Below are 18,231 nucleotides of genomic sequence, written 5' to 3'. Positions count from 1 at the left end.
CGTTGCTCTGCGACTCCACCTTTGGTCGCGGTCACACGTGCTTCATGATCTGTGGCCAGGCTGTGCGTCACGTCCAGCTCCTCTCCTCCGGTGATTGTATCTTTGAATGGGTACAAAACAAGTTTTAGAAAAACTGGCAGGAGAAGACATTTATACATCTCAATTCCGTCCCCAATCCTAAGTAGGTGGGGGTTAGGTTCATCAGTCACAGTCAGAAGTCATCACTTATGGAGTATGTAGGAGGGCATTTCCACTGAATTCGTAAGCCTATTTGGCGTTCATTCGTGACGTACGTGGAGAGAAATCGGACTCCCATTGACAGTGTATTCTATCAAACTCGAAATCGAGTCCTTAGGTAGAGACTCGCCCTTTTTCTTTTTAACCCAAGTACTGACAATCTTACATTTCCCTTCAGGGTCGGCAAACTCTTGCAAGCAGGGGGGTTATCATCATGAGAGGGGGGCAGAGGTTAAACATGCTTTTCTTGGGGAGCGACGGTTAATCAAGGTCATCAATTACGCTTCGGGGATAGCTGATATGGAGCTGGGGTCAATCGGGAGAAGCGAGGACGCTTTGGACAGGGAGCTGGGGTCAATCGGGAGAAGCGAGGATGCTTTGGACATCCGCACTTAAGTGCAGAGGGGTGAGGCAATCTGGGCATTGGGGATTGCATTTCTAACGAACTGAAAAACAGAAGACCATTGACGTTATAGTCCCCCTATAAAAGGCCAGATTAGGGGACATCAGTCGTCTTACCTGTCCTTTCTTTCATTACCAACTCGGGTTCTATCGTTTTGCAGAAAGGAGAGGTAGTAATATGGCAAGTTACAATCGTTTTAGTTCCTGTCAATTTTGCCGAACACCTTTGTGTTCGAAGAGACCCAATTAGGTTTGTGCCGGTGGGGCACAACGTTACCATACAAGGGAGGAGGGAACAGGGGGATCCTCAGAGAGAGAGAGAGAGAGAGATAGAGAGAGAGAGAGAGAGAGAGAGAGAGAGAGAGAGAGAGAGAGAAACGTGTACAATAATGGGCCATTCAGTGCGCACACAACACAAAACAGCAGGGGTCAAGTAATACGGAAACACAGGCAGAGGGACGACGTAGATCCATACATTACGTACACACAAACTCAGGCGGGGAGACAGTACATGTATTATAGACAAAAATCCAAGACAAAACATAGAACAGTGACTGGTATTATATACAAAAATCCAAGACAAAACATAGAACAGCTATTGGCCAAAATGATCTCTTCCTGTATGCTGCGCATCCTTAGCATCCTAAGCTCTTTTTACCTTTTCTTCTTCTTTTATCGTCGGCTGCCTTCACTGGTGGCTTTAGTTGCACACACTTACGCTTTTGGCAATTGGTCAGGAACTAACCTGGTCGGGCTAATGTGTTTCCAGGCTGAGGCAACAGTGGGTGTCAGTTGTGAGAACAATAGGGCAGCTTTGAGTTTCATGTCTATGAGGGTGCGAAAAGGATGTAGTAGATTTTAAATACTGGCAACATTCCTAGTCCTCCAAGCGGAGGGTACTTGGGTAAACCTCACCTCGGAATATTCCTTAAACTTTCCCTATTTAGTTAAATGTAGGAATTTTATTCATTAGTGCACGTCATTCTTGGTTGTATTATTCGGGGTGCCAAGCGAAGTCATATTTTGTAGTTTCCGCTTCAGGCTGTCCTCCCAAGCGCTAAGTTCAGGGAGAGAAATAGCCATTGTTCGCTCGTCGTGTGTAAGTACCATAATCAAACCCCTTTTTCCCATCTCTTTGTCCGCTAGATCACCATTTTCTTTTTCGTACTTTAATCGACGTTCCGATGTGACCTGCAGAAAGAGGGAAAAAGAAGGGGGGCGGGGGCAGCATTTTAAAAACACATCAGCGCGCATAAACTCGAAAAGGCTTTTACTTACTACATACTCGGGCTATCTCCACTGGACGCAGTCCCTGCCAACTTGGCGTTTAAGCCCAGGTGGACCATTTTAGGGTGGGAGAGATGATTATCGGAAGCCTGTGGATAGCATAGGTCGCCCAAGTGTGGTATTACGGATCGTGCGCAGGGGGGGGGGGGGGTCAGAACAAAGGGCAGTCGGTGCAACGTGGGGGGCGAGCTCGTGCTCTCCTTTGAGGAAAAGTGATAACCTACAGTGGTACGGGGTCGTTGTCGTTCGTACTAGGGGGGTCAGGTGGCACTCCTTCGGGGCGACTTAGGGGTATTTTAAAAGCAACTTTCCTGACACAGGTAGCATATAAAGTATAGGCTAAATACCAGGATCTTTAGCAGTTGCTTTAGGCTTGTACAAAAATGAAAAACACATACAACAAAAACCTGGACCGTTCATATTTGCAATATTTCTGCGTACTATACTTTTTAACCCTTAACTAATCGAGCTGAGCCATTTCACCTGTAATTTAGTTATTTCGGAAATAGTGGTCATTTATTCGAAACTTACCAATTTACGCGTGACAACTACGTTTGCTTTTTCCAAAAAATCTTTAATAAAAATGTCGCTGCATAAATACGGGCCTACAACCCCGTGGGCCGGCCAGAACTGTACATGTGGGGATACTTATTAGTGGAAAACCTAATGGAGTCGGTGGTCGTTGATTTCATAATAAAAAGTGCGACAGGTGCAATAGAATCATATCGAAACTTCAGTGTGAGCGAGTATCATAAGTGTTGAAATTCGAACTTTCAATAATCATGATGCGCCAAAACTTAACAACAATTCATTGTCCGAATGTTCAATCAGTACCCATCTCACTTCAATTCATTGTCCGAACACATAATCAGTACCCATCCCATATCAATTCATTGTGTTTAAAAACTGCATACATATTTCATGACACCAAGGCTGAGCAATCTGGGTACAACAAGGAGTTGAAAGTTTCATTTGTACCAGCGCCATTTTGGGGGCAGCCAGGCAGATCCAGGCATAGTGAAAATCTCCACCAACTCGTGGTTGGCCCAGAGCCTCTTTCGGCAGTCCAAAAGTTCCGTTAAAGGGCAACAGAAAGGATCGGCAGTATGAACCATCAGTCAAAGGGGGAGGGAGGCAACAATTTTTTCTACCGGGTCATACTGGGTTTTCACCGGAACTGATCCGAACTGAAGTCTGCAGGATTTTAGTCATTCAAACTGAGGCTGGCGTCAGCATGGGAGCGCCGACGTCTCGCGGCTACATTTTCATTGTTCCGCGGGTAATCATGGCAGTCATTCCCCATCGGGGGGTGTCTGCGGGGGTCGGGGGCCCCCGTGGCTCCTATAGAATCTTCAAAGTCGAGGAGAACACTTTTGATTGTGGGACTCATTTCTTAATCAACAAGCAACCGGGCCATCTCTTCACGCCGGGCCCGCTCCTGCAGGGTCGACCGCCATTTTACGAGTGAACGAACCCTCGTCGGGTGAGTGGAGCGTTGGGGGTGCCGCTGGGGGCCTCCACCTGGGGAGGTGGGAGAGGCTCGTTTGCGCCGCCTCTCCCTCCCAGCGCACCCCACGCCGTTTTTCTCGGCGCTAATATTCATGATGGCCGGACCAGGCGATGAGAGGGGGGGGGGGTCGGAGGCATAGGCAAGACATCCCCCCCCCCCCGGTGGCCTGCAAGGCGCCGCTTCAGGGCCGAACGGGGAGCTTCTACCAAGCCGTGGCTGGACCAGGAGATGCGAGGGGGGGGGTCGGTGGCATGAGCAAGGCATCCCCCCCGTGTTGTCGCAGCCATTATTGAAGAAAGAAATGGGGACGCCCGGATCCCGTCGGCCTCGGCTCCTCTTCTGGCCCACCTTATGCGACGACCTCCGGCCGATGGCTGGCAGCAGGACCCGCCCTACACGTGCCGAAGATCTCGTCTTCCGGATGGGCGTAGCCGCGAACCTGTAGCACTTCGGGAGTTTCCAGAAAGGGGGTAGGTATCTGCTGATTTGTATCTATCTCATGTTACCGTTATTGGGGCGTGGCAGGCGGTGGGACAGACATGTTTGGAGCAGTGAGGGGTGGCGAAGCCTGGTTGCCTCGTGGCCGTTGCGATGTCAAACTTGGCTTCTTTCACCATTTTCATGTTTCCTATTACGGGCTTATTTCTAACATTTCTTATTTCTAGCGAAATCATGTGTTTTATCGTGAGCTATTTCGAACGTTTTCCTATTTGTGGCGAAATCAAAAAACTCATCAGTGGCCTACTGATTTTGCTTTCTTATTTCTTTCTCTCTTTTTTTTCCTTTTTTTTTCTTCTCTTTCTAGCGTGTTTCATGCTAACGTTTCTGTTAACAGGATACGGTGATTACTTCGTTATTGTTGCATATGTCCTTTTTATTAGGGGTGCCCTCCGGTCGAGCCAGATGACCTACCTCTAATAAATGGTCCGGGTGGAACTAGTTTACCAATCAGTGGGGAGTAGATAGGCCCGAGAGATTACAACGGGGGACAAAGGTCCGCATTACCTACCCTTCACTACTTGCAAAGATTAGACAGAATATTTCTTTTCTACGTTATTTGCAAACAGAGAATGCTTCAAAAGAACTATTCCTTGAACAATAAATGTCCAGACAATCAATCAATCAGTGGGGAGAAAAACAGGCATGACGGATTACAACGGGGACAAAAATCTGCATTACCTATCCTTCACTATCTGCAAAGGGGGCAGAATATTTCTATTCTTCCCTGTTTGTAGACAGGGAATATCTCAAAGAGCAATAATCGATAACAAACAATCAGTGGGGAGAAAGATAGGCATGACGGATTACAATGGGGGACAAACGTCTGCATTACCTATCCTTAACTATTTGCAAAGAGAGGGGAACGTTCCTATTCATCGCTGTTTGCAAATAGAAAATGTCTCAAAGAGAACCAATACTTCAAGTACAATCAATCAATCAATCAGATGGATAAAGCCATCCTACCAATCGGACGTAAAGACGTCCTACTTAACCTTACCCGGACCGGACCGTGTGGGCAATTCTTCGCCTTCCCTTTTCCAGCGCCCAATCGTTCTCTTTCTCCATGTTTTTACCGCAGCATTCCTGTGGGATTCCAGTCAGGACAGTAGGTCACTTGAGAGAGGTCCGTTCGGAATCGGTGAAGTTCATTCAATCGGCAGCCGGACGAGGGCCCTCTCAAGGCAGGTATACTACAATCGTTTAGATGTTCACCCCATCGTCTGGACCTCTCTTACCGGACCTTATGTCGCTGATGGGCCCCGCGTTGGGACGCCAATTGTGGAAAAGTCAGCCCATAACGCACCTGATGCCCAGGCTGCTGGCGCAGGACGCCTCTTAGTTCCCATCTTGAACAATTACCAAATAAAGAGACGGGCGCTGGGAGCAGGAAAACAAGAACAGAGTTTTATTTCTCATGAGGAGAGCCTGTCATTTCGGACACTCGCATAGTGTCTTCAGGAGGTGCTCTCTCTTGGTGCCCTCCACTTCAAGTTTCTCTGAGGCTTCGTCTTTTATACACATGTTTATGATGCACAAACATTCCTTATTGCAATAAAGACGCTTTGAAGTAGGAAAAGGCATGCTTGGAATCCCAGCTTCAGGCCTATTCCCATACCAGTCGCTCAGATGTCATCCTCCCCTCCTGAATGTAACAAGAGATTGTGATCTCTCAGCCGGATATTCCTACAGGACACGAGGGCAGGAGGGGATGATCAGATCAAAGGTTGGGCAGGCGATAAGATCGGGGACTTCGGCTGGTGTATCACGGTTTTGTTATACTGGGCAGGAAAAGGGGGGGGGTGTACATCCACGAGGCTTGGTCTTAGGGCTTGGGACCGGGTCGAAAGGCCAAGTGCAGTTGGGGGGGGGGGGGGGGGTCGTCAGCTGAGGGGAAGGGTGTTCTTGGGAGGAAATGGGGGGTGTGGGTCAAGCAGGAGGGTTACTTCTAGGGCAGGGTCACGCAGAGGGAGAGGGTTTTATGGCCGATGCATGAGCAATGCGCGCGGTGAGGGGTGCCGGGAACAAACGGGCAGAGAGGCCATGGTGCCTAAAATGGCTGTCGTGTACGTGTGTGCATGGGTCTATGCTGGCGGGATAACACAGTCAGTGTTTAGCGATATCCGTTCTGCTTACAACAAGGGGTACAGTGAACACAAATGAACGCCGCTTATGTGCATATACATTGCCATTTTCAACAGGATGTGGTGCCCATCTTCAGAGGGGTCTATGGTCCTCACAAGAAAAACACTCTCAAATTATGTGCTGTAAAAAGGGCCCTACAGTCATTTCCATCACGTATACAGTACTCCATGGTGTTCATCCAAACAGACAACACAACTACAATGTTTTATATCAGCAAACAGGGAGGAAAACACATGCATATACTGTCACTAGAGTCACATGGCATTGGGCCGTTTATCACCACTTTGGACAAGCTGCAGAGCACCTCCGGTGGATACAGAAAGACCCAAGCAGACTACTTCAGCAGAACCCAGGAGAACTGTCATGAGCGGGAACTGAAAGACAAAATCATGAACAAAGGGCTCAATGCATGGGGAAAACCAAATATAGATATTTTGTCACACACAACAAGAAATGCATTTCGACACCAGCAGGCATCTCCAGTCAAAGCCATGGGAGAATGCTCTGTCAGTATGATGGTGCAAAATGTTTGCCTACACTTTTCCGCCAGTTCTTCTGCTGTCCAAAGCATAACAAAGAGCTAGCACTGCAGGTTAATATTCATAGCTCCCACCGGTCCATGACTGTACTGGTTTATGGACTTTCTACCTCTTGAGGAACTATTCATGTTAGGAATTTGAATCTGGATTACGTCTTTTCTCTTAACAACAGCACAATTCCTGGAAGAGGGTAGGAACTCCAATTCACCTGTTATCCGTGGTCCAGAGTGTGCTGTACATTTGGAGAACACAGGTGATACTTCTGAAAACTATATGAGCCAGAGAATTATGAAATTAAATTTATTAATTTCAGTTACATTTATTCTTATTTCCTTGCATTAGAATACTCTGGCTCCCAGGAGTTACCATATTGCACTGTATTGAATCCGCTACAGTAAAGGTTTGAAAGAAAGAAATGAATCACACCATGTAGCCCTACAACTCTAGCAAGGTGAAAAAATCCCTTCCCCAGGTTAGCAGAGCTTCATTCGTCACACCGATGGCTCAGCCCAGGGTGTCTTGGCTGCATGCTATAGCCGACCCTTAGAGTTCTCAGGAATCTGCAAGTGATCTTCGATAATCCTTCAGAATCCTAGTAGTGTCTTTGTAATTTCTCATAATTACACATTTAGCATATGTTCTGTAGCATTTAGCACTGGTTCTTCTCTGGTAGAGAGAACAGATCTCCTTTGAAATTAGTATAGGGAGATCAGTAAATTTCATTAGCCATTAAAAGCTAAATAGTTATTTGAACAAAAGAAAATGACGTGTATAACGTGAAGTAATAACTTATTTAATTCAAGAAAACATTGGTTGGTAAAAAAAAATGTTATTCAATTTTGTAACATTTACTAGCTAATCAACTACAACTACAGTATGTATGTTTTACTTCAAATGTTGTCTGTCAGATTTTTTTGTTTAATTATATGACTTTATTTTAAAAAAATATTGTCTAGACAATATAATTCTACTGTTGTGCGGGGGGTCACTTGCAAATTTCATTAGGGACATAATGTCATGAAAGCTGTGAAATTATCGGATTGTATTCACATGTAGCTTTAAAGAAAGTATCCTTTGTAGTATATAATGACTTAAACTTGGCCTCATAGTTTCAGGAACACTATCTTGATGTTAAGGTATTTAAAAAGTATTTCATTGCCCACTCGGGCTAGCATTTCCTTAAAGGCCTCTTTTGTTAGAAATAAGATAAAGGTACACATTTTAGAAGTCTGGTAAATATCTAACCTTGAGTCTTCAGTTTTCACAAATGTTACCATCAGGTTTGCTACTCCACGCAATGTGTCTACTGTATTTCTGCAGGTTGATTGCATAAATCACCAGTAAATGTTTTACTAAGTTGAATGTTTTATTAATTTCAAATAACACAGAATGCATGTAAAATATGTACTACATACATTTGAATATATTAATGTATATACCTTAGTAACCATGAGATAATTCTAAAGAGAATAGTTTCTTTTGGACATCGTCATTTTGTGCTCTATGTGAATCTTCTCCTTACACAGGTGCATCATCCCAACCCTTTAACTCCGAATCTCCATTCTTGTATTTTAGGTATTTTGGGGTTTAGATAAGAAACTTGCTCAGCGGAAACACTTCCCTTCTGTGAACTGGCTGATAAGCTACAGCAAGTACACGCGTGCCCTAGACGAATACTACGACAAGCACTTCACCGAGTTTGTCCCACTCAGGACCAAGGCCAAGGAGATTCTTCAAGAGGAAGAGGATCTGGCTGAGATCGTCCAGCTTGTTGGGAAGGTGAGCTGGGAAATTGCATGCCTTCACACTAGGTTATTTATAGATGTACCTTGCGTTTTTGTTTTTTGGTTTACAGGGCAAACCAGGAGAATGCTGTAGTTATTGTTTCTTCTTTTGGGTGGAGTGTTCTTCATGAGCACTGGCGAATATTTCTTTTCAAGGCTGAGGAATTGTGAGGGGAACTAAAAGTTCTTCAGCATTTGGTCTTTCATATATTCACATGCTTGTCGAGTCATTCCCAGTTGTCAGGCGGGGAATCCCCATTAACTTTAATAGCAGTAAACAGTGCTAAAATGACCACATACCTCAGCAACAGTGTTTGCTTTGTAGCACATCCACCTCATTTGAAGCAATCTGTACTTCAGCCAATAAGATAGAAGTCCCCCTAGAGGCCATAATAGTTCCAATTTCTACCGCACTTCATGTATGGGAAGTCCCTAAGAAGAGCTCTGCTCTGGCCTGTGTTTGACCTTAGATAGGTTACTTTTTCAGCTTTGTCTTCGTCTTCTCCTCGCTTCAGCCAGCCCTGTCTTCAGCTCTCATTAGACTGTGAGTTGTTATGAAGGGACTTCTGGGATTTTCATTTCAGAACCGGTCCAGAAGATTTACACTATTGAGAAGTACATTCATAGCCTTTATCCAGTCATAAAGAGTCTTGCTGCAACATGTATAAGATCTTCCCTTCAAAGACACTTAAGGACAGGAAAATCACTCTTTGCTTGCTGGAAAGGAACACTATACCCTGTTATAAAGGTGCTACCCGCTCCTCTTGGTAAGATTCCAAGAAACATGCGCCACCAAGCATTTCCTTGTAGTCGGTGCATAAAGGTAAGCATATGAAACTTTCTGATGGATATTTCTACCTGCAGATTCATCACCTGTAGAACAAACCAAAGTGTCAGGCGGGAGACGGTAAACTTCAAAGTTCTCAAGTCTCCGGTAGGAGGCGTTGGACTCGGTCAGTGCCAAAAGTGACGTCAGGCAGCATCAATGAGGTCATAAGGCACCTTCCTTGGTGCAACAATGCCAGTTCACTTTTTTCCCGTGTCTGCAGCCACCTCCCCCATTCAACAGAAAGTCTTCCCAAAAAAGGGCAATGAACAACCAATGCAAAAAATTGCGTGAAAATCCAGCGCTTCTGACATCCAGTTAGACCAGCCACCCAAGTCCACAAAGATCTACTGCTGGTGTAAAAAGCACTGCCATCAACAAGCAAGAAGGCCCCGTCAACAACTGCATCATTGATGATCAGACTCTTGTTGATGACAATACAATTGATGATACCTTCAATGTCGATAAGTTATCATGTCAACAATGTATCCTCTGTCAACAGCGGTGCGTACCTTGATGCCGGTCCCATCAACAGTAGGAATTCCTTTCCAACCATTAGCATCCTCCCCGCTAAACATTTCTTCTCACCCACAGTTCACATGCTTGATTCAGAACTACAGGCCCATAACAGGAACAGGCACGTACACAGCCTACTGTCCTGCACAGTCTGACATAACCTAAGGCCCTGAATTTGAGCTAGAATATCAATAGGAGTATGACAGAGTAGGTTCAAAATTTTTTACCCACAGTGTCCGCTAAGGGGCCTAATTATAATGCATGTTTCTGTGATATTAATGACTGTGTTGCAACAAATGATGGGCACATTCCAGAGGTTACTTCCACAGCAGCCTCAACCACTAGTAGGACCAGTGCCACCTCTTCCTTCCCCGATGCGAACACCTCCACTTCCTCTACAAACTGAGCGACCTCTCCCCACCCCCTGATTGCTCCCACAATGCCAGGTCTGGTTTCATGCCCTGCCCCACCCCCAGCTAGTGACAAGGGAGCACAGAACATGTTTGACTTTGAGCATGTAGTTCGAATATGGAAAAAGAAGGCAAACTTTATTGGGGAAGTTGATGATGAGGATGGACATGAAAAGTGGGAGGACTGCAATCTTCCTACGTATGGCAGCAGATCGCCTACACAACCTGACTTGCCTCTAGATATCACATCACCCACTTTCACATCATGTTAGAAAGAGCAGTGAAATTGTTTGTTCCCCCGTGGTGGTTCTTCCACAGAGCAACAATGTTTTTCTTTGTGACTACAAGGAACAATCTCAGAAAAGCCCAAGATCAATTCTCATCCTGCATTTCGTTTTCTCCGAGGGTCTCAGACTAATGCGTCAACGAGCTACAGCTCAGGCAGTCATACCCACTTTGGAAAATAAGTCAAGGGCTTTAGAATCCTGACTAGCATGCTTGACTAGCAATCCAAAGTCTAATCCCTTCATTTTAGTGACAGCCCTGCAAAGATCAAAACGTCCCGCCAACCCATCTTCTACACCTCTTCAGGAAGAAGTCAGTACCAAGGTTACAGTAGAACGTCATCCAAGATGAGCGCAGCACCCTTTCTTCTCTTTGGGCATTTAGATCAGAGATTTACTTTGGCACTCTGCCCCTCCCCAACTATCCTGGTGCTTCACTTTGGGCGAAGAATCTCTGCTTTTGATCCTACTTGGGAAAGAATAGCCACAAATAGAGCATTCCTTTCACAAGCTGGAGTTTGTACAACAATCACCTACTCTCCTCCCCAAAAAGGAACTTTGTTTGCACTTGCTACATTACAAGATTCCTTAGCAAAGATCCAGAAGAATCAAAGGAATTAAACATTGTACTCCAGATTCTTTATGGTCAAGAAAAACCAGGCCAGTGGAGGCCAGCATTGGACCTATGAACATAGATCAAATTTGCTGAAAAAAGCAATCGATCTGAATGGATCATCCTCAAGAAGCCCTTCTGATACTGATACCTTACCTCCCTGGATTTTCAAGATACGTATTTTCACATCCCAACAAATCCAAATCACAGGCTGTACCTTATGAGTTTTAATGACGAGGTAGATTTAGCAATTCAGGGAGCTTCCTTTTGAACAGAAGTCTGTATCCTAAAACTTCACAAAGTGCCTGATGCCAGTAGCTGTCTTCCCTCAAAAACAAGGTCACCATGTATATCCATAATGGACTCCTCCAAAAGAGGCCTGTGAATCAAAGCTGCATCCATTAGCCTGTTCCAAAAAATAGGAGCAATCTTGAACACTGCGAAATATTCCATCTATCCTATGGCAGGATTGTAGTTCCAAGGGGGCCTTCCTGGATATTCAAATAGATAAGGCTTTCCCCTTGAAAGAAAGAGTAACACAACTCCAGGTCACTCACTGAATTGGACTGATCTTGGACAGGGTCTCACTGTACCCTTTGGGAAAAGCTCATAGTCTGAGAGATAAAAATTTCACACCCAAGTCCATTAGAAGGCCGGATACTTTTGGCACCTTCGCTTTTTTGGAAAATTTTTACACTCCGGTTTAGTCTTGTTTTTGGAGTTCTAAATCCTTCATTGGAGCAAGGCTGTGGTTGTATCCGACAATGAGTTTCACAAGGCCAGATACCTTCTTGCTGAGGCACCATTGAATCCGATTTTCTGCTGCGGAGAAGCTCAAAGTTTGAGAAACGTTTTCTCAGCTCCTCGAGGTTACACCTAGGGTGGTTAGGCTGGAGTGTTTTGTCCATGTTCTCCAGCCATCTGGAAGTCCAAAACGTTTCTAAGTCACAGCATTTCAGGGTTGATGGCAGACGTCCAGTTAGACAGTCAGTAGTACCAAGACCTTAGGAACTGCACTTCAAAATTAAGACTCACTCCAGCAGAGGCCACGGGCAGGGTCTAGGTAAGGTCCAGTTAGCACTGGTCAGCCGGGCACTTCCGGGAAAAGGCCTCTTACAGCTCGTTGTGGCTGTGTAGTTACACAGGCGGTAAGCCAACAGACCCTTAGATTCCACTTCCGTTTCCTGTGCATGATGGGGGAGCACTTCCAAGCCTTCAGGCATCCTCTCAGGTCACAGACCTCAGATCCAATCCTCTACTATTGTTCTGCAGGTCTAGAGATTGTTCAGAAGAAGGTGCCCGAAGGGGGGGACTCTTATGCCTGCCACCAGCCAACAGGAGGGGGTGACTCCTGGCTTCTCACTAACTAATAGGGTAAAAGTTCCCAGGGTTAACCCTACCCACTTTTGCAGCATTTCCTGTTTGCCCCACTGCTAACAATACGACAGTGCCCCCTCTCTCAAAATCCAAGATGGGAAAACCCTTCTCCCCTTGTGTAGAGCCGGTGTTCCTACCCTGGGATGTGACCGGGATAATGAGCAGTCCCGCTTGGTGGTCACTTAAAAACGGTTCTGGGGGCAGCTCCCAACCCCCGAACCACCCACTTGCTTTGATGACTTGGAGGACAAATGTTGGGCCTTTTCAGGTGTCATGTAACATTTGACTGTGACAGGGGAGGCTACTTTGAAGAATATTAAGTTCCTGGGCCCACCCAGATTGTCTTCCTGCCATGGTGAACAAAACACCTTCCCACACCCAAACTGTTATGTCTTCTCGAAGAGTGTTTTTCACAATTCACTAGCGGTAATCCTGAGCTTTTGATGGAGAACTAATGCAAATAAGTCTGCAGGAGCATGTGAAACAGTGATTTTTCTAAAATGTACTTTTCCTTCCTTTATATTTATTACAAATCTGACCTCATCACGAAGTTTGACTTTTAATGAATATTTAATCATGTTCTAGCTGGCACCAACATAGGGATACCAGAATCTATATTTAATCTTGCTTCCCGATGTTTCTGAATAAGAAGCATGCAAATGAAAGTAACAATAAAGCCAAAAGATAGGCAACTAGTGGGCTGTAAGCCCACAATTGATGTTTTGCAACCAGACAACTTGCGTCTGGTATTTGCGACCTAACAACCAGCATGAGTTACAAAAATAAAAAAAAATCAAGAAATTCATTACTTAAATGTAACTCCAGTTCTTCAAAGTTGCTATTTTCATATATTCACATTCTTAGATCATTTCCTTTTGTCAGGCTGGGAATCCCTAGTAACTTTCAACAGCATTAAACAATATTAAAAAGATTGTAGACCTTAGCAAAAGTGTTTGTTTATTGGCACATTCACCTCATTTGAAACAACATCAGCAATCAGGTAGAAGTGGTGAGCGCTCCTTCTCTCCCAGGTCCACCTAAGCTCAGATATCGTTGAACAAGTGTCAAGAATGCATAGCATAGGACGAGCTTCTGACTAGGGAGTGTAGTGCATGACTACATGAAAGATACCAACGCTGTTCAACTGAAGTTACAATTAAGTAACTCATTTCTTCTCCGCCGTTGGATCTTTCATATACTCGCATGCTTGAATCATAATAGCAAGCAATACAGGACACCTGAATAGAGAGAGGAAGCAGAGTCATCATAATGAAACAGGTTGCACCGAACTCTGTCCTAGTGCTCAGTCGGCTGCGGCATTCACATTCAGACAGTAATGCCTGGTGAAAGTATGCTTGCTTTTCCACATGGTTCCAAGGCAAATGTCCTGTAATGAAACTCCACCATGGAGTGCAGCTATTACTGCCAGGCTTCTGGTCAGGGGCGTCCTCACTCGTTGCCTTGTTGTGACAGTGTTGATACAGTCAGACGACTAACATGCAATACCATTGTTGGAAATGGGTGGCCTCTTCCTGGATGTCCGAATGAGACAAATAATTGATTTGAAGATAATTCCTTGGTTTTGGCCATATAGAACTTGCACCTGTGGATATCCAGCAAATGCAAGAATCTGTCTGCGGAAGTGGATGGATTGAGGAAGAAAGATTGCTGGATTACAGGTTCATTCAAGCAAGTGTTTGTACAAGCTTTGAACATGAACCTAGGATTGGTCCATTAAATCACCTTGCCTTTGATGAAGCTATTGTATGGCTCCTTTATGGTGAACACCTGTCATTCTCAGGCTCTCCCTGCTGAGGTGAAAGCAAACAGAATTGCTGTTCTCCACAAAAGGAATCTCAGGTCTGCTCTATGAATGGATTTAAAAGGAAGACGCATGTGTTGGCTTAAGTGTTTAGATCCCATGGAACTGGAGGGCACCTCAAGAAAGGCCCAGAACAGTCCTTTTAAGGATGGTTTTATAAAATTCTCTGTGAGAATAAAGACATGGAAAGAGTTTTCTGTCCTCCGAAATCTGATCATTGTGGCCAAGTGAAGGCTGACCATGGAATACTTGAGACCACTCTTGCCTAGCAGGTACAGCAGCACCAGAGGGGCCTTAATGGAGGTTGGCTTCAGGCCCTCATCTTTGCACTATGTGCAGAATCTTTTCCATGTACCATGTTACTTTTTTGTGGTGGATGGTCCACGTGCCTGCACTAAGATGGCTCTGCAGTCTGATGGAATATTCAGATAGCTGCACTTCACGTGATCAGGAACCATGCAGTCAGTCTCAACGACTTGAGGTCAGATTGGATAATCTGTCTTTTGTGCCTGGAAAGCCATCTTGGATGATTCTTCAGCTGGATCGTTTGCTATGTGGACAGCCTCAGTAGGTCGCTGTACAAAACTGAGGAGGCCATTCTGGGGCGATTGGAATCAAAGAACATTGAGATTTTACTCTCCTTGGTACTCTCGGAATGGAGAAAACATGACCAAAGACATTCAACCAGGTCATCAAAAGGGCAAAGCTGTTAGACACACCGGTGAACTTTTCAGCAAAGCACAAAAAAAACCACCTTCTTTGAATGTGCTGTGCCACTCCGCCTTCTGGATTTAGTTTGTCGTGCTTAATGTGCATAGTTGCTCTACACAAATTTACACATTTATTTTTAACGTCGAGTAAGGCTCCAATGTTGTATCTTATTTAATCAGTTTAGTCAGTTTTCCATTGAAAATGAGTGAATAACTTGATTTTGTGCTATTTCTCATCTTTAAAAACTGTAAAATTCTTGCCCAGTGAGTAAAAGTAGAATTGGGCCCTAAATAGCATAATTGTGATAACATGCATACTTTAAATTTCAGTCATTGTGAAATCTCACTATTTTATTTCTGTTCCAGGCATCATTGGCAGAAACAGACAAAATCACGCTAGAGGTGGCGAAGTTATTAAAAGATGATTTCCTCCAGCAGAATGGGTACACGCCATATGATAGGTATGTCCAGCATGCTTGTGCATCTTTCATTTCCCTTTTATTGTTCAGTATCAAAATGAGTGCAGTGCTTGTTGAGTAATTAGATGTTTTAGTAGATCTCACAAGATCTCTCCTAAAATTCTTGCCTTGTTCACTTTTGCTTTACAAACTAATCAGCCACATTTCTGTGTTATTTCTTGAGTTCGTACATTGCATATTACGTTTTTTATAAAGTTAAATGTGGACTAGCCTCATGCACCAGGAGCTAGAGCTTTTCCTAGGGGATTATAGAGGGGATTGTTTCTACAGAATCCACAAGCTCCAAATCCCCCAACATTAATGCTGAAGTTAGTTTCCAGCTTCCTTTTCCCATTTAGCACCCTCAACTTAGGAAACCTCTCAGTGGTGTTGTATGTAACGGAAGAGGGAATCTAGATGGGGGTTCTTGGTCTTGAGGTGGGGGGCATTGTATAACTAACATCAGCTTCACCTAGTTTGCTTCTTTTGCAAAAAATGTCCACTGCACTGAGTGGAGTTTGCTCCTTCTGCCCAACAGTTTCCATGCATTTTCCTCCTGCTCATAAAGTATGCAACAGAGGGTGATACCCGAGCAACACCTCAAATCCATTATTTTAGATAGCACTATATCATGTATTTGTCATGGACTATTTACGTTCATGATGAAATCTTGTACTGTGCATTGAGGCGATAATCCCATAGCTGTGGGTTCTCGCTTTAACATTACTATGCACATCGCAGCCTTATTTCCTCTCGGAAACCTGTCAATCGGCTTCGTAGTCCAATTATGTGAATTTAATTACTAGCCCAATATTCATGCTTAGGACTACTGCTTGGAATAGAAATTCTTTAAAGGTGTTTAATACAGGAATCTGCAAAGCAGGAAGAATTTCGAATTTTAAGGAGTTATAAACATAAATTTTTATCAGACTCAAAGAAAGCATAACAAAAAAAGCTCCTTCTGTTGGACTTGTACAGCTAGCCCCCATTGACAATTTTGGAAGGGACTAGCTCAGCTAACTGAATATCTCTTTGTCTCTGTAACAAGGCACTGTGAACTCGGTGGTCCCAGTCGTTTAGGACTATGTGAAATACATTATCCCTACATTCTAGCTGGCTCTTCTTACCAGTTTGTTTTTGCAGCCATTTGCGTGGATTGGAGCATGCTTTTGTCAAGCTCAATCACTCCTACTTGGGGCATCAGATTCGTTTTTCCTCTAGAATTATTTTCTGATGAAAATGCCACAGTAACGTCTGCTCTAATGTTATGGTTTCAAGCCAATGTATATTGTGTTGTTTGATGCAGCTGATCTACTTCACATACATGCAGGACAAGTAAAGATGACCCTGTCCAACAAGGGACTATGAATTTTGTAACCAGAGTAGTAGCCTAAAAATGAGAACATGGAGTAAGGTACTGTAGCAAGCACACGTCAATCCTCAACCAAGAGGCATTGGCCTGCAGGTCTTGAGAGAAGCCGCACCAAACCTATAGTGTGTAGTTTCTTCCTCCTCTAACATGCATCTTTTTCTAGAGGGGCAGGTTGTTTAACAAACAAAAAAATATTCAAATCCCCAAGGTACTCTACTCACAACGATATTCACACTACACCAAACACCTAATCTAACACAATGACAGACCACTGGCGATATGATGTGTTGGCTTATGAAAATCAAATATATTGTCTAAGATGCTCTCCCTCATGTTATATATATATTATATATCTATATATATATATATATATATATATATATATATATATATATATCTCTATCGATCAAACAAGGTTACCCCCTCGGAAGAGCCACATCAGGTCGGTATTGCTTATATTCTTTTAAGGGAGGCTGCAGCATGGAGATGGGATCACTTCACGGCACATCACATCGTGCCGACGCGTTTCGGGCCACTGCCCTTTGTCATAGGCAAAGTTCCATCACAAGTGCACAACATATTTCGCATTTAAATCCCTTCGTTGACTCCCGCCCGTATGGGCGTGGCCGCTTGCACAGCCTTATGGTGTCTGAAGTCCATATTTCTCCAGTGAGTTGCTGTGTACTCGAAAATCAAGCAAATTAATACCCTAGTGGGTTGCTGTGATTGTTCCAAAGAATCTGTGCTGACACCTTAAAGTCTCCTTTAAAAAGCTCCAGTGCCGCAGCTGGTGTTCGCCGGTTGGCGTCACCGCAGGTCTGCACTTGCAGCGGGCTTCTTCCACGGCCGAGCCAGCCGTAATTAATCCATCAAAAAAGGTTACCCCCTCGGAAGAGCCACATCAGGTCGGTATTGCTTATATTCTTTTAATGGAGGCTGCAGCATGGAGATGGGATCACATCACGGCACATCACATCATGCCGACGCGTTTCGGGCCACTGCCCTTTGTCATAGGCAAAGTTCCATCACAAGTGCACAACATATTTCGCATTTAAATCCCTTCGTTGACACCCGCCCGTATGGGCGTGGCCGCTTGCACAGCCTTATGGTGTCTGAAGTCCGTATTTCTCCAGTGAGTTGCTGTGTACTCTAAAATCAAGGAAATTAATACCCTAGTGAGTTGCTGTGATTGTCCCAAAGAATCTGTGCTGACACCTTTAAGACTCCTTTAAAAAGCTCCTGTCCCGCAGCTGGTGTTCGCCGGCTGGCGTCACCGCAGGTCTGCACTTGCAGCGGGCTGCTTCCACGGCCGAGCCAGCTGTAATTAATCCATCAAACAAGGTTACCCCCTCGGAAGAGCCACATCAGGTCGGTATTGCTTATATTCTTTTAATGGAGGCTGCAGCATGGAGATGGGATCACATCACGGCACATCACATCA

The 18,231-nt window shown here is 44.6% G+C and overlaps 2 protein-coding genes across 9 annotated transcripts in view; one reads left to right on the top strand and one right to left on the bottom strand.

Annotated features, from left to right (window-relative positions):
• ATP6V1A (ATPase H+ transporting V1 subunit A) overlaps window positions 1-18,231 on the top strand; it is a 266,273-nt gene that overhangs the window by 221,715 nt on the left and 26,327 nt on the right. For all 8 annotated transcript variants that reach the window (XM_078656668.1, XM_078656664.1, XM_078656669.1 and 5 more), the window contains 2 exons: window positions 8,194-8,397; window positions 15,327-15,421. In XM_078656668.1, coding sequence (XP_078512794.1) covers window positions 8,194-8,397; window positions 15,327-15,421 — 299 coding nt within the window. The remainder of the gene's footprint in view (window positions 1-8,193; window positions 8,398-15,326; window positions 15,422-18,231) is intronic.
• The window catches only part of LOC144772394 (uncharacterized), a 552,770-nt gene continuing 540,804 nt past the window's right edge, over window positions 6,266-18,231 (bottom strand). Inside the window, exon 4 of the mRNA XM_078656672.1 lies at window positions 6,266-6,453. Coding sequence (XP_078512798.1) covers window positions 6,419-6,453 — 35 coding nt within the window. The 3' untranslated portion in view covers window positions 6,266-6,418. The remainder of the gene's footprint in view (window positions 6,454-18,231) is intronic.

The sequence above is a fragment of the Lissotriton helveticus genome, chromosome 8, assembly GCF_964261635.1.
Source record: "Lissotriton helveticus chromosome 8, aLisHel1.1, whole genome shotgun sequence".
Taxonomy (NCBI): domain Eukaryota; kingdom Metazoa; phylum Chordata; class Amphibia; order Caudata; family Salamandridae; genus Lissotriton; species Lissotriton helveticus.
Note: the sequence above shows the minus strand (reverse complement) of the source record. Positions and strands in the feature narration are given on the sequence as shown.